Source organism: Ixodes scapularis, unplaced genomic scaffold (assembly GCF_016920785.2).
Source record: "Ixodes scapularis isolate PalLabHiFi unplaced genomic scaffold, ASM1692078v2 PGA_scaffold1__304_contigs__length_218370807, whole genome shotgun sequence".
Classification (NCBI taxonomy): domain Eukaryota; kingdom Metazoa; phylum Arthropoda; class Arachnida; order Ixodida; family Ixodidae; genus Ixodes; species Ixodes scapularis.
In genome coordinates this window covers 4,242,558-4,263,105 of record NW_024609846.1, presented here as the reverse complement: position 1 = coordinate 4,263,105, position 20,548 = coordinate 4,242,558, and the positions used below count along the sequence as shown (strand labels likewise).

The following is a 20,548-nucleotide window of genomic DNA, read 5'->3' as shown; positions in this document are numbered from 1 at the left end:
GGCCTGGTGCGCATTCATGCAAACGCTGTCGCGTCGGCTTCATTCAAATGACGTTTGGAGTCGATGCGATGAAATCGCATTCATGTAAATGCGGTTTATGGCAAGGCCGGCTATCGCTTCATCCCTCTCTCTCTCTTCCCCCCCCCCCCCCCTTCCTCCCGCTCTTCCTTGCCGCCGCCCACACAGTAGCACACAGTAGAAGCTCCGAAACCTCAGCCGCCGCCGCCACTTCGGTGTTCTGGAAGGTTTTACGGCGCGTTAACAAAAAAGCTGCGGCACCGGGCTGCGCTCACCCAGTACCCCCAAGGCATGGCCAGACTACGCAAGATTCGCTTTCTGTTCAGATGCGGAAACGGCAAGCGCACCGCGCCGATAGACGGAAGGCCGCAGCGGCACAAGAACAGCACCGGAGGCCGGACCCCGACTTTCACTCTCGAGAGGCAGCGCGAGAGCACCAAAGGCGTCAAGGCCCCTCCTTTCGAGAGGAGGAGGCATAGAGGAGGCAGCAACGGCGCGTGTCTCGACTAAAAGCAAATCTCCTCAAGCGCATCTTTGAACAACGCAAAAGCTGCCGCTGCGAATCGCGAACGACCACACTTTCTTTGTGGGGTCGTTCGCAATTTCCTCTATTAATTATTGTTTTGTCTTCTCCTTTTTTTCGTTTCGTTGTTATATTTAAAGTTATAAATCACCTCGTCTTGTGTATTTAACCTTCTTTTCTCGTTTATTTTTTTTATTCCGCAAACTGGAAAGAACTTCTGAATTGAAGTGGAAATCATTAGATGTAGTTAAAAGTTGAAATATACTTGAGCGTCTATTTCCTTCCCTCTACGTTTTCCATATCCAAGTTTCCTTCATCCACACGTGCTTTAACTTCCCCCTTTCCACTATACTCCATTCCGCCCAAGCGCGAGATTTTGGAAAAGGTTGAACCCAGTTTGCGCGCCTGTGCCCCTTTTTTTCTACGCCGTAGAAACTTGTGAGATATTCTAGAGCTAACATTTGTGCCCAGAGTTTCGGTTCGAAGACGTTGTATTTACTTTATGTTTTTGTCGGCTAGCATCTGTAACACTTGACAGGCAACCAGAAGCCTATTGGACGGCTGCAATCTAATGAGCAATCTATTAAGTGCGCGGTCCTGCACGGGAAAAGCACGCCAGAAATGTGTCGGTGAATTGGGGGATAAACGCATTCCTTCGTGGCAGAGCTCTTTTACGTAACAACCTGCGAGAAGTGACCCTCCAGCTAATTAAAAGGCAGTCGAAAGTAATGTTTCCTCGTGGCGAATGTACGGCAGATAATAATACGTCCGTGCGGTGTGTTTAATCAAAGCTATTAATTTTCAGGCCAAGGTCGGCCGTTCCAACTCTCTATGGTGTGACGCGCTGGTTATATGTTTACTTCTGTTTTACCCGCTACTATAGCGTCAATAAAAGAGCTGGAACGCTTCAAACGCACGTGCTATTACTTTCATAATATTAAGTCAGTACTTGACCAAGTGACCGATGAACAATGGCATCCTGTGTTGTATGCTTTGTCGTGCGTGTTTTTTTTTTTTTCTTCTCCAGGTTGTTAAGTAAAACATCGATTACTAAAGCAATATTTAGAGTATTACGCGTTGATACAAATATTAATTCAATGCATTCGTCTTTCTGCGGTAGCGTAATCACGAGCCGCGTTTTTGACAAAATACAATCATTAAAACAAACCCTCATACAATTATATCGTGCAATCATCAGGGTTCACGACACGTCTAAACAAAAAAAAAAATGCAATGCTTGTGGAATACAAAACACATTCGCATCTGTGAGCGGTCCTCAAACGGCTCTTTTTATAAAGGCCGTTTAAAACGCAACTCTAGTAAAGTATAGTGCCTGGAATCTGTAATTGAAGTGTATGTGTTTGTTTTTGTACTCTTTTTTTATATTGCATTTTTCACGGTTTCCTAAGCTTTGTTTCGTAGGGTGTGCACATCTTTAATTGATGACCTTTTTTAATGTATATGTATGTTTTCTCTCCACTCCTGCGATGACCTCATCGAGGTCGCAGTATTTTGAAATAAATAAATAATAAATAATAACACATTGTTGGTTCGCATACGCCTAACTGTAGTAACAAAAAGACAACATTCAATAGTATACGAGGGTCACATGTTTTACTTCATGTCCTTCATTGTGTGTGTGTTTTTTTTTTTGTTGTTTTTTTGTTTTTTTTACAACTTGTCGCGTTTGGCGAGAGACTCTTATGTTCTTCAAATATTTGTTTCAGTTTTAGTTTTCTAAAACCTATTTTTCTTTTTTACCCTGACTGACCATTGGTACGCTCCCAAGAAAATTTGGATTATCTGATAAAGACATTTGTTCGTGACATTGAAACTGACTCTATGATACTTCCGACCCACAGTCGTCGAGGAGCCTGATTCCGAGATCAACGGCGAGTAAACTCTTAAAGATAACAGACGAGCTTGCTCAATCAATATTAATTCACTGCTCATGACGGGTCGGTACCGCCCATATTTTAGCAAGGTTACCCGAACTTACGTTAGGGCGATGCTGCCACAACCGGGGTTTCTAGTTCTGTCATTAATTATAAGTTACAATTAATAAAGCTAGCTTAGCAGTTATATGTCACACTCAATAAAAAAGCTATATTGCGTATGTGTTTAAAAAGCGTACAGTCAGTCATTTCCTAATAAGCACCTGGTATCTTCGCCGTAGTTAAACAACTTAGCCACTGCTGCACCACTCCTAGCCTGGAGTATTTAACCTGCATCACGCAGTATCGCGTTGCATAACCACACCCCGCACGTTGCTCATCCATATCAAAACGGGCTGAAATGGGGATTGGACCCAGAATCCCTGGGTTCTTGATCGCGAGCTTTCTCTTTACGTCCTCCAACCTTCGGTGCGCGAACCTGCTTTGACACCAATCCACCAACACTCGAACACACTGTAGATATATTGAGCGCGTTCCGGTACTAAAATCGAACGAGCGCTGAAGGAGAGATTTAGAACAGGGAGCCAGCAGCCGTCATTCTGCGCATACGCAGTGCTACGCCCCAAACTGTTTGGAGGACCCGAAGTATGTGTGCCTTATTTTAAAACGCTATATTAAAAAAACGGTATGTCACGGTACACGAACTCCCTTAGCAACATGTTACGAGCGTGCGCTAAATGTGCTCCTTGACGTTTTTTGTCGGTCTTTCTTTGCCCCATCGATGGTAGAGAATGGCGCGGTCGGGCTTCTTTCCCCCCGTTTTGTGTTACTAATGCCCCACCGGGCGGGAAACAGAATCCGCGCGTTACACAACGAATAAGTGGGAAACTCGGCGATCGTGAGAGCGATCCTTTGTCTCCTCTTTCCCTCGCTTTGTTCCCTCCCGAAGCTCCCAAGACGCCGGCCAGTTTCCCGAACATGTGACGCAGCTCCGCTGATGCAGCTTCCCTACCAAAAAATAAAAAAAGACTTAAACAAAAGACAGCTCCTCGCACATGTTGTGCTCCCTGCCTTGTATGCATTGCGTGCTGCGAACGTCCGATACAATAGAATGCAACAGGTGCTCCCTTTGTAGTACTTCTGCAAATGATCATAAATGAAAACAACCAGTGGTCCGACCGCGAAAGAAAGCTTTTCCGAAAAGTCCCAGGAGACCTCGAGGTTATCCCACATTGCACAGTACTCCGAAGGGTATGATGTACTCTTGGACCGACTCGGATTGTTTTGTAAATCTTGGAAGCGGCAGGATTCATCCTCTTTCATTATTGTGGTTAAAAAGGCGCGGCGAGTAAAACGAACACTAAACAAGCCCATCACAAAATTTGGATTGATTTCTTCCTTCCTTCTTTGCGTTTTAAAATCACGACGCGAACCAACATCAAATTCGTCTTCAATTCCTGGGTGATCTCTTTCGTGCCCTATATCGTATCGTCATAATACGTCGAGCAAGACGGTGGGGTCCCCGTCTATTTCCGGAATGATATATTGGTCCGATTAACGAGGTCTAGACCCAGGCTCACTGACTTTGACCCGAGGTAGATATCTTACGCAATAATAAGAAATTTCGTTTTCTTGTTCGCTGCCCGCTTCGTCTGCGCGCACACAAATCTGCAGTCTTCAATTGGCTCGCACGATAGAGCCGAAAGTAAAAAAAAAGACCATGGCAGCTGGGAGTCCAACGCGTCACGAAGCTGAGTGATGTTCGAGAACTGTCGTTGGCCCGCAATATTTTGCGGCGAGGCGGCAGTCTTCCCACGGCCCCCGGAGGTCATTGCCACGGTGAGCCCGAGAGTTTTCTTTTCCAGCCTGGAGATAGTGAAGCCCAGAATTAGTTCCGGTCTGCTAGGCCTAATGCGCGCTGATGTCTCTGTTCCGCGATAAATCTCGCTCCCGCGAATAGCCCGCTCGCCACTCCCGTGTCGCTCTCACTCGGGAAGATCTGCCATTAGTTCTGGTTTTCCGAGTGACAGCTAGTGAGTCTCCGACAAGCTGAATACGAACGCGGGCGTAGGAGAAAGTGACAGACGCCAGCGGCCCCAAGCAGAACACAGCGCTCGCGCCGCTGCCTCTGGTAGAGCCTCGAGTCCCAATTGGGACTCAATATTTCAGTTTCTTCTGCACTCGTTGGTGCTTTCACCAGAGTGTCAAACCGAACCCGAACCGATAACCGGAGCAAAACAGTTATTTTTGACCGAACGGGAAGAAAACCGTGACCGAAATCGAACCTTTGATATTTTAACCGAACTGGGAAGGAACCGTGATCTTATATGGCGGTTACCGGTTTATTAGAAAACGGTTCGGTGCAATAAAATGTAAGCCGTGCCTTCATGCGAGTGGTGGGATGAAATCAATTAAATATTCGCGACGGTGGTCTCAGCGGCGCCGTTTTGACTAAACAAACACTACAGCTATGTGGATACAGTGTTAGGCTTAGTGTCTAAGCCGTAGGGTTTGAAACGAAGCACCGGCGCAAGCGGAGCGAGCAAACAAGCCGGCAATCTTCTTTGGAAAACCAGATTAGGGGCTGCTTGATAGAAAAAAACAATCTAGAGAAAATCGACACACCTTCCGTTCGGTCCTAACTCATCGATGGCCAGAGCTTCCCGTGCGCAGCCGTGGTAAAGCGGTAAAGCTTTACATGTTTTTGTGTTTTCTTTTTTTTTTTTTTTGTGTGTGTGTGTGTGTGTGTGTGTGTGTGTGTGTGTGTGTGTGTGTTTGTGTGTGTGTGTGTGTGTGTGTGTGTGTGTGTGTGTGTGTGTGTGTGTGTGTGTGTGTGTGTGTGTGTGTGTGTGTGTGTGTGTGTGTGTGTGTGTGTGTGTGTGTGTGTGTGTGTGTGTGTGTGTGTGTGTGTGTGTGTATGTTGGGTTGGGTTAACCTGCAAAATGGCCGACTGATAATTTCCGCCGCGGGTTAAACCCGCCAATCAGAACTGGATTCCGGGGGGTTCACTTTCGGTAAGTGGAATGAATTGAATTCGGTACTCTTGGAACATTCAGTGACTCAACATAAAAGAAGTCCTAACAACTAAATTTTCGCAGCGCCCTCTGGGCAGCGCAGTAGCCCCATAGCCCCCGACGCTTTTGTTTTTATGCGTGTTTTTTAAATGCATTATGCTGACCGTGTTTCTTTCTCTCCTTTTTGTTTTAATCACCTTTCGACTGTCGTTCGCTGCCTTTCTCCTCTACAACTCAGTCGTCCGAGTCGTGTGGGCGTGCGGACGGTGGCCAGTTTGCGAGTATGGTGAGAGCAATCGTCTCAGTCACTGTGCGTGCTGGCTGACTGAGTTTACAGGTGAGTACCGTACTTTGGCATAGTTTACCAGTGCCGGTATAACTACGAAATTTTCATAAAGCGGTATTCACAATAAAACGTCAAGATCAGGAAACAAATTTAAGCATATATTTGTTTTTCTGTGCTCGTCTCCGCATTACGGCTTTAAGAAGCACTTCTGTTTATTTTTTTTTTTTTTATGGAGATGATTTTGTGTTGAAAACGCTTTTCTGTTATTGATATTATTTTTCATTTCTTTTTTCGCAGGAAATGCGCGGGCGGCAGCGGTTTAAGGTAGATTTCTTGACCCGTTTGAACCGATTCGCACTTGATGGAACGGGTAACCGAACCGATATTTCGGATGTATCACTGAACCGAAATCGAGCCGGAACGAAATGTAAATATACTGTACCTAATGTACCTAAGACGGAACCAGAATCAACGCCGGTTCGACTCTCGGATGTTTACCAACAAGCGCAGAATAAACTAATTTCGTGACAATAAGCTTCATTGATGGAACGACAACCTCATTCCTATCTCGCATCTAATGTCTCCCGTTATTTTCAAAAAAAAAACTGCCAAGATAATAACAGCTTTACGTAAAACATACGTTGCGCGTTGAGGGTCCCGTGGGCGGGTGTTCAAGGTGAGCTTGAAGTGACAGCACGAGCTGTTCCATACAATTTACAAAAATCCCCTAATACCCCGATGATTGCTGAATGCCTAAAGGCCCGTTCACACACTTGCAACCTGTTAGAACCGAGCGCCTTGGAACCATCTAATACCTCTTACGACGAGAGGAAACACTGGCGCCATCTATTGGGTAGCAGTGCAGACTTGACGGTCCGGAATATTCTCTATTTCTCTGGCGCATTAATTTTTCTTTTTTGGCTGGAAAAACTTTTGTCAACATTATAGACGAGCCTTTTTTATAGGTATTATGCACATTTAACTTCGAAAATCCCGCAAAACATTCGCTCTTGTCAAATGCAGTTCTAGCGTCAACGCATAGATGGCGCATGCATGCCAGTGTGTTCTCTCGTCCTAAAAAAATTTAAGAGGTTTCAACAGGTCTCGTCTCTCTTGGTCGAACTGGGTTGCAAGCGTGTGAACGGGCCTTAAGAATTTTGCTTTACGATAATCCATCGATGGCCGTTCGGACGCACTGACAGCACTCATCAGAAACTTCTACTTGAGTGATGCGAAACTAAAATATCTAAAATATTTTCGCAAGGAACAGGTTCTTCCACTTATGCTTGATTTCAAAGTTCAAAAACGCGGGGCTGAGGGGAAGGGGGAGTGGTTCAAAAGATGACGCTTCTGATGAGCGCCGTCTTACACGTTCCTAGGACAGCTTGATGGTCCATGATACGTGGTCATACATTAGGATGATACAAATGCAACACTAAGACAATGGTTTGCGCAAGCATGTGTCGCGCCGCCGTACTATCGGCGTGCGATTGCGAGCAACGAAGAATGAACCATTCGCACCGGACGTCTGGGAAAAGGAAGCCCCTGTGTTTTATTTCGTCAGCCCTTTTATAGACAATCCTGCGGACGTCACCGATAACCAGAGCACACCACGTGTAGCTTTGTCACACTGTTACACTGTTATCACACTGATACCACACCTCCCTTTCTTTGGAGAAAAATAATAACATGTTAGCAAACAAAGAAAATACGTTAGAACTGAAACACTCTTCAGGATACCGCTTAATCATCAATCCCCAGTCTGATCGGTTTCTTAACTACTCTACCTGATCTTGTGGTTACGACGGCCGTCGGTGTCCTCGTAGTCACTGGAGAAGGATCGCAACTTATATCGCTTCTAGCTTCCGAATCTTGGACCCTTACGTCACTCTCACTGTCCGGTATATCGTAGCCTTCATCGTCCTCTGCCTCCGCTGGCAGTACCTTTAAGTTTCGGCGGTTTCGCCTTAACTTCACCCCTGGCTCAGTCTCAACCAAGTAAGACCTTGGTTTTTCTGTTTGGGCCACGACCGTTGCCCTTGCCTTTCTGTCAGAAACCCACACTTTGTCGCCCGCCTTCAATTCAGAAAGCTTCTTAGCCCGATGGCGCCTATCGAAGCTTTTGCGCTGCTTTTCTCTTAGTTGACGATCCTTTATCGCCAACATTTTAAAGTCAACGTTCCTTTGAAGGCGCAGCTGCGGGAGCATTGGTACGCGTGTCCGTAGACGTCTACCCATAAGGATTTCTGACGGGCTTTTGCCGGTAATCCCTGGGGTGGCCCTATAGGCTAGGAGAGCTAAGTAAGGGTCGGCTGATTTGAGCACCAGCCGCTTAATTGTCTGCACCATTCTTTCCGCTTCTCCGTTGGCTTGAGGGTGCCTCGGGCTTGAAGTGACGTGTTGGAAACCGTATAGATTCGCAAACTCTTCAAAATTACAACATGCAAACTGTGGACCATTGTCGGAGACCACAGTCTCTGGCACCCCATGACGAGCAAATATGCTTTTAAGCCTTTCTATAACAACGGTTGCGCCAGTCGAAGGGAGAACACAGATTTCCGGGTACCTTGATAAATAGTCTACAACCACAAGATAGTCAGAGTTCCTTATTTTGCACAAATCGACCCCTACTCTTTCCCATGGAAAACGTGGAGTCATGGTCGGCATCATCGGTTCAGCCTTCTGAAAACTGAACTCGGTACACACATTGCAGTTTTTTATCATCACTGCCAGTTGCTTGCTTAGGCCAGGCCACCAAACAGACTCTTGTGCAAGAGCTCGACATCTGCTGATTCCTTGGTGCCCATCGTGCAGGCGAGATAACACTTCCTCACGAAGTGCCTGGGGAACAACTAATCTTGTACCTTTTAACAAAAAGCCATCACACACAGTTATGCCAGCCCTCTCTTGCCAGTACTGCCGAACGGAGCACGGGACGGACGGTTTTTTAGGCCAGCCTTTACGAGACAGCTGAGCCAGCGTTTTACACACTTCGTCTGTAGTTTGACTTGTTTTTACACGTGACAACGAATTGTCACCTGTTTCAAGACCCATTAAACATCCTTGAGAGAACTTTAACACCTCTTGAATTGTAAGACGTTCCCTTTCCATTGGCATTTGATTGAGAGGTGCCCGCGACAAAACATCGGCGGTTGCAACGCACTTGCCCGGTACAAACACAACCTTAAACCTATAGAGCATTAGCCTCATTCTAAACCTCTGAACTCGAGGCGGCAACACATCTATCGGACTTTGTCCCAGCAACGTAACTAGAGGCTTATGGTCGGTCTCGAACGTCGTGTCTAAGCCCCTCAGGTACTCGTCAAACCTTTCGGCAGCCCATGTCAGTGCCAACGCCTCTTTCTCGATCTGCGCATAGCGAATCTCAGCTTTGGTCAAAGACCGCGAAGCAAAAGCGATAGGCCGTCGTACCCCTTGCTGCTCTTGTAAGAGAACGGCTCCAAGCCCAAATGACGACGCGTCTGCCGAAAGGATTGTCGGATGGGTTGGGTCATACTTAGCCATACATTCGGAAGAACAAATCATGCTTTTTAGATCGTTCCAAGCACTTTCCTGAGCGGGGCCCCAAGCCCATTCCGTGGTTTTTTTTAGCAGTTCTCGCAACGGTGCAGTTTTCTGAGCGAGATTAGGCAGAAAACGGCCCAAGTGATTGGCCATACCTAGAATGCTTCGTACTTCCGACACGTTTGTCGGCGATTTCATATCTTTGACCGCTTGCAGCTTTTTGGGGTCAGGCCTTATGCCATCTGCGCTCAGAAGATGACCTAGAAAGCTAACTTCTTTTACACCGAACACACACTTTGCCCCGTTTAGTGTCATGTTTGACTCTGCGAGTCTGTCCATGACTTTTTTCACGCGCTCATCGTGTTGTGCTTTGTCCGAACCAAACACCAGGATATCATCCATCATGTTAACTACGCCAGGGAGGCCATTTAGAATCTCCGACATTCTTTTTTGGAAGTATTCAGGCGCTGACGTAATGCCGAAGGGCAGTCTAGTGAAACAAAACCTTCCAAAGGGCGTTATGAACGTCGTTAGTTCCTGGGATGACCTTGCTAGTTTTACCTGGTGAAATCCCGAATTAGCATCTAACTTCGAGAAATACGTCGCGTCCGCGAGCAGTCCCAATGCCTGGTCTACCGTTGGGAGCACGTATCGCTCTCTCTGGACATTTTTGTTTAATTGTGTGAGGTCAACACACACGCGTACGTCTCCGGACGGTTTTAAGACCGGAACGATCCCGGCGCACCAGTCTGTAGGACCATCGACCTTCCGGATGACTCCCATCCCTTCCATTTTTTCAATTTCTTGCTTTACCGCCTCACGCATAGGAATCGGGACTCGTCGGGGCGCGTGTATAGCGTACGGGACCGCATCCAAATTCAATCGGATGTTGTATTCTCCCGGAATGGTTCCAAGACCATTGAACACCTGCGGGTACAGAACATCATAATTTTGTTTATCCAGAGACACACCATCGATGAAATTTACAACTCCCAAAGCCTCTATGGCTGGTAACCCTAGAAGTACCTGGCGAAGCGGACTCACGACATAGACAGTTTGCATCGACACTTTGTCCTTCCAGATTAACTTAGCTTTGAACTTTCCAAGTACCGTAAGGCGATTTTCTCCCGCACCAGTCAGTACTTCGCTTGCTGTTTCCAGCCTAAACGGAATGCCTGGAAACGTAGACGGTACAAGAGTGGCTTCTGCTCCTGAATCAACTTTAGCAAACACTGGTACAGAGTTCAAGGTTATCTGGACATACCGCGCTTTCGCGTCCGGAACATTTATCGCCCCCAGAAAAAGTTCGCCAGTCTCTTGCTGTACGGATGACACTTGTACCTTTCTTGGAGACGACGCCGACTCCTTCCTGCAGGCCCGGCTGAAATGTCCCTTGGTGTGGCAATTGAAGCACTTCTGTGCCCTTGCAGGACACACCGACCTTGGATGCTGGTCGCCTCCACAGAAAGAACACTGCTTGTCCCGATGTGATGTTTCCGACCCGTAGACTTTTCTTCGAGGTGCATCCCGGCGTCGGCTCACGGCGTCTACGTTCAGGTCCTCTTTCGTCGAAGAACAGGCCTGTTGACCGGGCTCTCCTGAACGAAGTTCTCGCTGCTGCTGGTGCACCACTTCCTTGAGGCGTGCCTTGGCTAACGCCGATGACAAGGTCAGCTTGGCGTCCATTTGCAGGTTTTCGGAAAGCTTGTCGTCATGGAGCCCCACGACAAACCGGTCCCGGATCATGCGTTGTTTCATCTCACCGAATTCGCAGCGGTCTGCGAGGACGTGCAGTGCCGTAACGTACTGGTCCACGGACTCTCCTGGCTTCTGTAGCCTTCGGTGAAAACATGCACTTTCATACACGACGTTTCGTTCCTTGACGAAGTGCTCGTCGAACTTTCGCTTGACGAGGTCGAAGTCCTTTGCCTCCTCTGCCGAAAGGTCGAACGTGGCAAAAATTTCCCTTGCTTGCCGGCCCATTGTGTACAATAGCGTGCGGACTTGTGCCTCACCGGTTCTTTCGTTGATGCCTGTGGCGAAGCGGTAATCGTCGAAATGTTCTATCCACGCCGGCCACTCTGTTGTGTTGTCGAAGTCCAGCTGTGGTGGCTGTTGAAGTCCAAACGTTCCCGTAGGTGCCGGTGGCGTTTCGTTCGCCATAGTCTTTTACGCTTGCTTTCGCGAACCTGGACTGATGATATCCCACTTCTGATACCATGTCGCGCCGCCGTACTATCGGCGTGCGATTGCGAGCAACGAAGAATGAACCATTCGCACCGGACGTCTGGGAAAAGGAAGCCCCTGTGTTTTATTTCGTCAGCCCTTTTATAGACAATCCTGCGGACGTCACCGATAACCAGAGCACACCACGTGTAGCTTTGTCACACTGTTACACTGTTATCACACTGATACCACAGCATGCTTATGTACAGAAAGCAATAAGCTTACCCTTAAACAGATTATGAATTGCGGTATATTGCCCGTGATTTTATTGTGGTTCGCTAACATGTTGGCAAAACATGCACCGATGATTTGGTGTGTTTCAGAATGCCTCGTCTTCGCTAGAACGCTTTTTGCAACGGACGTCCGTGCTGCCTTATTTATATGTTCCTTAAATCGCGTGCTTGGAGCGATATGGGACATTCCAAAAGTATTTGATAAGACATTTTGATATTTCTGCGATAAAACGCGGATTCGTCTTGGCGGAACGACCACCGACTTGCGTCAACGCGCCGTGCTTCAACGGCAAGCGGGCTTCCCTGCTTTCCTAGTAAGAGATAGGAGAAGTGGCGTATGTTATTACAATATTTGAGGTTCTTGTATTACCAAATTTACTTTTTGTTTTGTTAAAAACGCTCTTCTTTTTGCGTTTATTGGGCAATATAAACTACGTGCTTCTATTGTTTTTTTAATTATACACTTATACCAATTAAAAGGTGCATATTGAAGAGCTGCAATCGGGCAACATTGGTCATACAGCGGTGTTTGGAGCACAATGTACTGACGAAGTAGTTCAAGAACACATTTCATTGCCATTTATTTTATTTTTTTTAATACAGGTAAGTTGTGTGTTTAAAAGTTCCTTACAATCGATGAAGTTTTTCAATCAAAAAGAAAATCATTGAAATTTAAAGGACATGGACACTGCGTCGAAAATATTTTGGGGTATTATTTTGAAAAAAACGCTTATTTTTCCTTTATCCATGATTCTAATGAGGCAAGCATGTGTATATCTACTGCCGTTAAGCCTTATGATTCTTTTCTGTGTTTTGATCCGCTCTTGTTAAACTACAGAAGATATTAGATGCTTGGATAAGGAAACAGGCCTGAGGCATACAATATTACAAGGCACTTGATTTGATTGTTTTTTTTTTTCTGGTTTTTCTTTTGTCGCTAGATTTTGGTGTTTTCTTTTTTCTTTTTTTTTTCTTTTTTCATACCCCCTATAAACTTCCCGTGTTTCCCTTTCCCGTAGAGCATTTGGAAAGTCAGTCACGTGGTTGGCTACACTGTGTTAGCAAAAGAAGAAGCTGGGGAGATGGAAAATGGTAGAAAGAGAAAACAGAGGAGACATGAATCACTTGACAGCGGCCACATTATCACTCTGAGCGCAGAGACTCAACCATTATGCATAGGTCAAGTCTACATGAAAGAAGTGGAGTGTGGGACTTCAGTGGCCCTAATTTTTTTTATAATATGGTTAGTCTGGTAAAGGGCTCGTTTTAAGAGTAGTGCTCAGAATTGCGCACAGAGACTCCCATGGGTGTCTTGTTTTGAAAAAGAGTTTCCCACGCAAAAATCATTCCTAAAAATAAAAAAAAAGCTTTATTACGGTTAAATATTTGCGTCAACGCCTCGATGAGACCAAACACAGCTTGTAAGAGCAAGCTTTAAATATTGCACTACATTTACTTGAGCTTTATTGCTCCTCGTTCTCACCAATTTTTTTTTTTTTACTTTTTATTTGTTTTATGTGAATACCTTTGAGAACAAAGCAGCCTTTCACTTCTCAAAAACAAAAAAGAAAATGTAATTGGGTTTCAACACCCGCAGCGCGCTCCTAAATAATACAGTCATTACTGCCCTCCTCCCGTATCCCTGAAATGTCTACAGCTCCTGAAACCGGTGATGACGAAACACTTAAAGTTAGTCTTTGGCGACAAGTAAACGGCGATATCTAAAGTAATCCCAACATCTCGCGTGACTGCCGCTAGGAAATAAATCTACAAAAGCAGTATAAAAAAAAGACATTTTAATGTTGGTTGCGCTCATAGCTACGTAAGTAAACGCTTTCGTAATATTAAATTTCTGGTTTTTCTGTAATAAAAAAATTACTCAAATTGAATCTAAAATTTTAAAACTAATCTGTCTTTTTTAACATTGGTGACTTTTTGTTTGCGCTTGTGCTTAGAAATGTGCCCAAAGGTGGCCTTTGTTTTACAACAGATCTCACTCTACGAGTGGCGTTCAAGTACTAAGGTCTCCTAATTTATTTATAAAGTGCATGCAATCAAAGCTAAAACCTTCGTCACTTTTCTACATACTTACGTTTAGTTCACATTGCTTCCAACGTTGACACCATGATCGTATAGCCTCAGCGAAGACTTCTGTCAAGACCACCGGGACGTTGTCGACGGAACCGCGGAACACTTCATCGACGGCAAAAAGTTAACTTCTTAGTTTAAAACAACAAAAAGAAACGCTGGGTACAAGGTCAGGGAAGTATGAGGCCCAAGCAATCAATTCAAAGTTTATTTATTTAATTTTGTTTAAAAATACTGCCAGCCGTGAAACCAAAGCAGGAGAGTAAACCGTAGAGTGTAATAGCACCCGCGAGCACTTCCTATCACACAGACTGGCATAGCATTACACATACAATAACAAAGAACCTATAAAACCTGAGACATCCACACCATTTGCCACGTTTGTTGGCAGGCAGTTAGTGTGATCAATTAATTTAACAATGAAAGTTCTTTTATGTATAGTCCGTGTTAATGCGATAAGGGGTAATTTATTTGGTGTGCTTGGGTCTAGTCGCACAATCAGAGTTTTCGTCAGTTACATATTTGTGAATATTCATAAGATATTTACCATGTAGCAAGTTAAAGAATAATTTCATTCGGCTCAGCATCCATTTCAGTTTCCGTAAATAAAAGTATGAAGATGTGCCGCTCGATGAGGAGGAACATTGCTGGGATGAAAGAGCGTGACTGCGGTCTTTTCCCCGGTCGTTCTTTTTATTTTCTTTCTCCTATACGGAAAAAAAAAAAGATTTTATAACGTTCCTGTAGGACGGCATTGTCACTGTCGTGCAATTCGTGATCCAGTGGTTGAGTTTGCTCCCCTCACCCACCTAGAACATGGCCATCTCCGTCTCCTCTCCACTGGCGGTAGCGCGAAACTTTGGTGGCGGGGAGTCGCTGTGCTCCCATTGTTGCGACTGGCGTTCGGTTTTGAGATTGAAAAACGGCATTACTTTTTGGTTCATTTTGACAATTGATAAAATAAACCCATCACTGAACACGTTTTCATGCGCTTAAATTGCCCGATACAAAGAATTTGCATAAAATGAACGATAACACGCTGCTCTCCGAAGCTGAACATCGCCATTTTTACATGTTCGAAACATTGGTGAAATGAGGTGGCGCCAAAATTGCTGGATGGCTATATAATGATGTTGCTATGTTTTGCACTCATTCCCAAAAGGATATCGCATATTTCAAGCTATATTTTCTGACTCCACCCGCTCACAATCCAGAAAAAATAAAAGAAATTGCAGCGAAGGCTTTAGGCGCGAACTCCTTGATTGATGAGGAAGTTCCTTCGGGGATTTGGAGCGATCCAGGAAAGCTAAATTATTTTGCCTTTAATGCGGTAGGTGCCAGCGCTTGCTTGCTTGCCCAAGAACATCAACGAGCTTGAGTAAACTTAGAGCAGTAAACCAGCGGCCAAAAACGGCAGCCCCCCCCCCCCCCCCGGTTGCCGCCATCTTGACCGTTTGCCACATTCGTGATCACGCGACTTTAAGATGGCTGCGCCCATAGGTGCGCCAGATCAGATTGGACAGATTACGGTAAGCAGGGCCGCGGTCTAAAATTTACTTGATCTCACTCTAGGGTAAATGTTCTGTACCTTGGCGTGCGAAAACCTACCCGCGTCCAGTTGCTCTATCGGTCTTGTCACGTGATATGACCCACAGGAGTAACTCGGATCTATTCGAGTAAGATTGGAACGCAGACCCAGAGGGCTCCTCTGCTTACCATGATCTGGCCAATCTGAACTGGTCCACCTCTGGGCGCAGCCATCTTGACGTCACGTGATCACTAATGTGGAAACGGGCAAGATTGCGGCAACCTGGGAGGGGGGGGGGGCGGCATTTACGCTGCAGGCTTTGGGTTGCGGTCTACCGTCCTAAGTGATACTCAAGCTCGTTGAAGAACATAGGAATAGAAAGGGCATTCTGAAATCATTCCAAATTCACCAAGAAAATTCCTCTCCAGAAAGCCTCTGGACAAAATAATCGTACTCGCAGCGGAAGCATAGGTAAAAACTATCCGCTCACACCTGTAGCTTTCCTATCAGCCTAATATATACTTGGGATAAAAGCGGAGCTTCGTTTATTACGACAGGTTTATGAGATTGCGCGTCTTTCAACTACATAAACGGTTTTGCGGTACTGCCCTTCAGGCTTGTAATCTTGGGCGACGAATCTCTGAAGGTGTGTTTTATTTGGATCTCAGTTGAAAATGGCTAGTTTCTGTTGGGCCAGCGTTCCGAAGCTGCACTTCTTCTAAAAAGAACCTAATGTTATAAAAGAAGCTTCAACTTCGAGCCTACTTAATTATTCATGGACAATTAAATTCTTCTCCACACTACGTCTTCGAAGCACAACGTTCCCGAGAGCGATACTCAGCTGTCCCGTCTCCAGTACCACTTCTGGAAACCTCCCATTGCAAAACATATTATGTAGCGAAAATGTAGGTCATTCAGAATAAGGGTATTAACGTCTAAATTAAGCTCCTGTCTCGAACGAGAACAAAAATTCAGAATGAACAGGGCTGACTCTCTTGAACGCATCTCAAATACGTCGCTCCTCTGTCTTTCAAGAGCGTACCAAGCCCCATAACGTCAAAAAAAGGCAAAGACTACAACGTGTCCCACAAAAAAAAAAAAAAATGTTTTTGTTTTTAATTGAAAAACTAAATTCCGCTTCGCCCAACGCTCATTATCCGGCCAAAATGTAGCGCCACCGCTCCGAACCAGATGCCAAAGTTCCAGCACAAGTTTCTCTCTTGTTTAAACGTCATAAGTAATTTTTCGAAAAAATTCAGTGCAAAAATGGAGTCCATTTTCACCCGTTTTTTTTTTGGCTAACTGGCATTATGGAACTCCATGGAGGTATTAGAGAGCTCTGTAGGCCGCCATTTTCCCATTCACATTTGAGAAATTTGCGCCGAGGCTGAAATGACGGTTAGTGCTGAACTCTTCCATTTGATTCGAACCGCTAGCACAACAGTTGGGCGCAGAATTAGCGTTCGACGATATTTAGTTGATTTTCACATAAAAAACTAATTCTTTTAATTGTTTTATTTGTTTCCGGTTTTTTTTTTTTTTTTTTTTTTTTGGGGGGGGGGGGGGGCATTCCGTATAATTTTAAATTTCCATTCGGCAAAAGAAAAAAGAATTGCTCTATTTCCATGTCGTATGTATGTATGGGTTCCGTTACCAATCATCCATAGCAGATTTTGTTTTTACTTCTGCAGCAACAGAAGGTCTCTGACCAGAGCGTACCACTCAAGTGCTCTAAGCTTTAAAATCTTATATTAGAATCCGTTCTATCGACTATCGCGTCCGCATAAATCACGGTTTCTCTCCAGTTCTAGTTTCTTTTGACTCGAGGCTGGAGTGCCGGCAGTGACCGAGGTCTAGCCGCTGGGCAACTATATTTAAGGTCCAGCCCCAGTCGAGGCTCCTTTCAAAGGCGGCGTGGGCCGTTTCTCAAAAAGGCTATTTCCAGCGGAGATTGTGAGCGAGCCCTTCAAGGCCACCCTGGCTTCAGCAACGCGGGGCGGGATGTTATTTTAATCGTTCGTATTCACTTTCTGCACTCTCGAGTTCATCAATTATTTTGATGTACCACTAAGGGGTCGCCGAACCGGCTCCTAGCCGAAGCTTCAGTCTTTCGTGTTTTTTTATGTTTTTTTTTTTTTATAACTATTCTTTTTTCGAGTATCCCGCGGATCGAACGTGCCTCGTATGAATTCGAACTGTTAAAAAAAAATTCGGGTTGCGAATTTCAATCGTATGGAAATTTACGCAAAGAGGCTCGGGCATGAAGCGTATCGAATGTAACTTATTCTGGATGAATAGTCCGACTTGCATGAACGGAGACCCTAGCTGCCTGATGTGGCTTCCTTTTTGAATATCGCTTCTCAACGTTCCAATTACGAAAGCTTAAAAACCAAAGTTTTGATCCCTTTTTTTTTTTTTCTTCTTCTTCTTCTTCTCGTCCCTACGTCTTAATTTTATGCGACGAGAAACTCAGGGAGATGAGGAGACGAGAGCAGGAGGGCGCGTCAGAAGGCCGAGCTCTGCTCCGAATGATTTGTGAGTACACCTAAAGCTATAGCATACCTTTGTCTTCACTGCACCCGTCGAGCGCGGTCAAATGCGAGGGCCAAACGCCAGTCACCGGCGTTCAGCGTCCTAAAGCGTTCGACGAGTGCAATCGAGACAAACGCAGTCCAGCTTTAAGTCTACCCACTAATCGTTCCAACCAGAGCTCGGCGTTCTGACGTCCCCCGCGCCCTCTCCTCTCCTCCTCTCCCTCAGTTTCTCGGCGCATTCTTATCTCTTTTTTTGTTCTTTTTTTGCAGGAGCATTTGAGCGTAAAGATATTGGAAAATATGGTAAACAGCCAACGCTCTCGCGCTCTGTGTATTCTCTCCGTCTTGGATGATTAGAATGGGAACATAAGGCGTCAAAGATGTGCAAAAACCAGGGCAGAAGACTTATTGAAGCGTGTCGCAGTCAACCCAGCACGCGGTCCGTCGACGCGTCTCCCTTAGTTTTAAGCGCGAGCGTACTTTATGACATGTTTCTAACCATTTATTCGGAAAGCTCGGATCTAGCCACTGTAAAGGGTATTCAAACTGAAGGTTTTGCATATTTCTATAACAAAGACTATGACAGGCACGCTATTTTTTTTTTTTTTTTTTTGCAGATAGTAGGTTATGTTTTTAAACGGACACTAAGAGCACAAATAACCGTAACTTTCATTCAATAACTAAAATTGTTTAATTAACGTTTGAATCACTGTATTTAGGGTACAGGTTTATGCTGAAAACTTCGAGAGGAAAGTATTTTAAAACTTTTGTTTTGTAATTAGACCGTGTTTTAGATATGCCTCTCCAAATCTGCCACCGAGTCCGGTTAGTTGCGTTCAAAACCCCCAATACTGGCGCAAAAGGCATCGCCGGTGTGAATCAGGTCTTTGCTTACGGCACGCAGTATGACAACGGGCTGCGTTGATAACTGTCCCTCGCTAAAAGAAAGTGAAAAATGAACTGTTATCAGCTCCGTCCCGTTGTAGGGCTTTTTCATATCTGTGAGGGTAAAAGCGCTAAAAGAAACGGACAAGTAAAAGAAACGTACAACACAGAGCAACGCTCTGTGTTGTACGTTTCTTTTACTTGTCCGTTGTTTTTAGCGCTTTTACCCTCACAGATATGGATCACCAACTAGCCTAAGTGCATACGCTTCTACTTTTCCATATCTTCTTTTCTTTTATATGATGCCCAAGGTGGCGTCATTTTTATAACGTTTGACTATACTTCGTTTCACCTTATAAGTTATTTAAAGGAGCTGTGCAACAATTTTTGTACTTTGCGCAAATACCGCTTAGAACAGATCCCTGACGTTAATGACCTATGAAACACGCGTTCGTTTTTCACTTCACGCAATAGAAGTCCCAGAAAAAAATTAAAGAAAAACGAGCAGCGTTCACCCCCTCAACTCACAGCCAGAACAAGCGATCACGTGATCTGGAGCCGATTTTATGCCGCCAATGTTGATCATAGCCACGCGCTGGGGTTGGCAAAGCACAGGACACGCGCTGAGTTCCAGACATTGTTATGGCTCGGCTGTTGTCGTCATTGCAGCGATTGGACGCGGGCGACTACCCGAATGCTTTTTGAGCTAGTAATTATCACGAGCCCAAATCGAGGGCCCACGCAGGGCTCGGGTCCAATCTATGAACCGCATTCAAATATCGTCACTTGGGTGTACTGCGATCCCCGAGTTACGTCATCAAATTTTGCAAAGGAGAATTTGAACGAAAATAATTGCTTTTGTCCTTGAAATTTTACCGGAACAAAGGAGTTTCTTGGCCAGTGGCGTTGCGTGCGAGTATCATTGAGTCCCACTAGTGCCAGTAAGCTCGTGTAGAGTGAAAACCATTCCAACTGAATATCGTTGCACAGCTCCTTTAATATATACATAATGAGAAGGAGCCAGCCACCACTGACCGTTGCCGCCGACCCGATTAGCCTCGAATACCTCGTGCTTTTGCGCTCGTGCTTATTGACCGCTGGACTTCTTTATCGTCTTGGCTGGTCGCTATGACTTCAAGTTCCGGACGCAGCCGATGCTACGGGCTGATGGGACTAATCAAACAGCGTCAAAAGCGCAGCATTACGGTATTCGCGACGTTTCAGTGCACATTCTATTATCGCTGAATCCATTATAACCAAAAAAGGCCCGCAGACTTTCGCTTTTGACACTGCTTGATTTGCCCCCTTAGCTCGTAACGTCGGCTTCGTCTGGACTTGAGCTGAAACAAAATATTAGCGGCGAGATGTTTTAGTGACGCCCTCCTACGGTTCCCCTTTGTGACGTCATTACTTTGCAAACAACAAGTTCGACGGTGTTTGTAAATAGCGTGGTGGAAGCTGGAAATTATTTCGCTCTCGAAGGAACATCGCCAACACCGTCAAAATTAAAGTTCTGTCACTCCTCGTATTTCCGTCGATGATAAATCTTTTTCTGACGTCATAGTCAGCGTTCGGCCAATCGTGAAAAGCCGACTACAGCGACGCTTTCGATCGCGCACGTCGCCAATAGGGAGTATTCACTGGACGCCATATTTGTGGGTGTTGTTTAGAGCGCATGCTCAGAACGAGCTCATACCAATAGTCTGCTAAGGCCGGCACTCTTGATGGTGCGAAATGCACGTTTCAAAAGAACTGTGGAAGCTCGACGTCAGCACGCGCTCAGCATTCGCGCA

At 45.4% G+C, this 20,548-nt stretch overlaps 1 protein-coding gene across 1 annotated transcript; it reads right to left on the bottom strand.

Annotated features, from left to right (window-relative positions):
• Window positions 1-6,982: 6,982 nt before the first annotated feature.
• Window positions 6,983-11,560, bottom strand: LOC121835999. The gene is made up of 2 exons (XM_042290600.1): window positions 10,202-11,560; window positions 6,983-7,049 (listed from the first exon to the last, which is right to left on the bottom strand). Exons 1-2 carry the CDS (start codon window positions 11,422-11,424, stop codon window positions 6,983-6,985), a joined length of 1,290 nt encoding a protein of 429 aa, XP_042146534.1. The 5' UTR covers window positions 11,425-11,560.
• Between the last annotated feature and the right edge of the window lie 8,988 nt (window positions 11,561-20,548).

What these genes read in the sequence shown, in the direction of transcription:
- LOC121835999 (XM_042290600.1), bottom strand. Translation starts at nt 11,424, where the DNA reads ATGGCGAACGAAACGCCACCGGCACCTACGGGAACGTTTGGACTTCAA. An exon ending in GATAAACAAAATTATGATGT is followed by an intron (nt 7,050 to 10,201) that starts TCTGTACCCGCA and finishes CCTTCCCCTCAG; the next exon opens with CCCCGCGTTTTTGAACTTTG.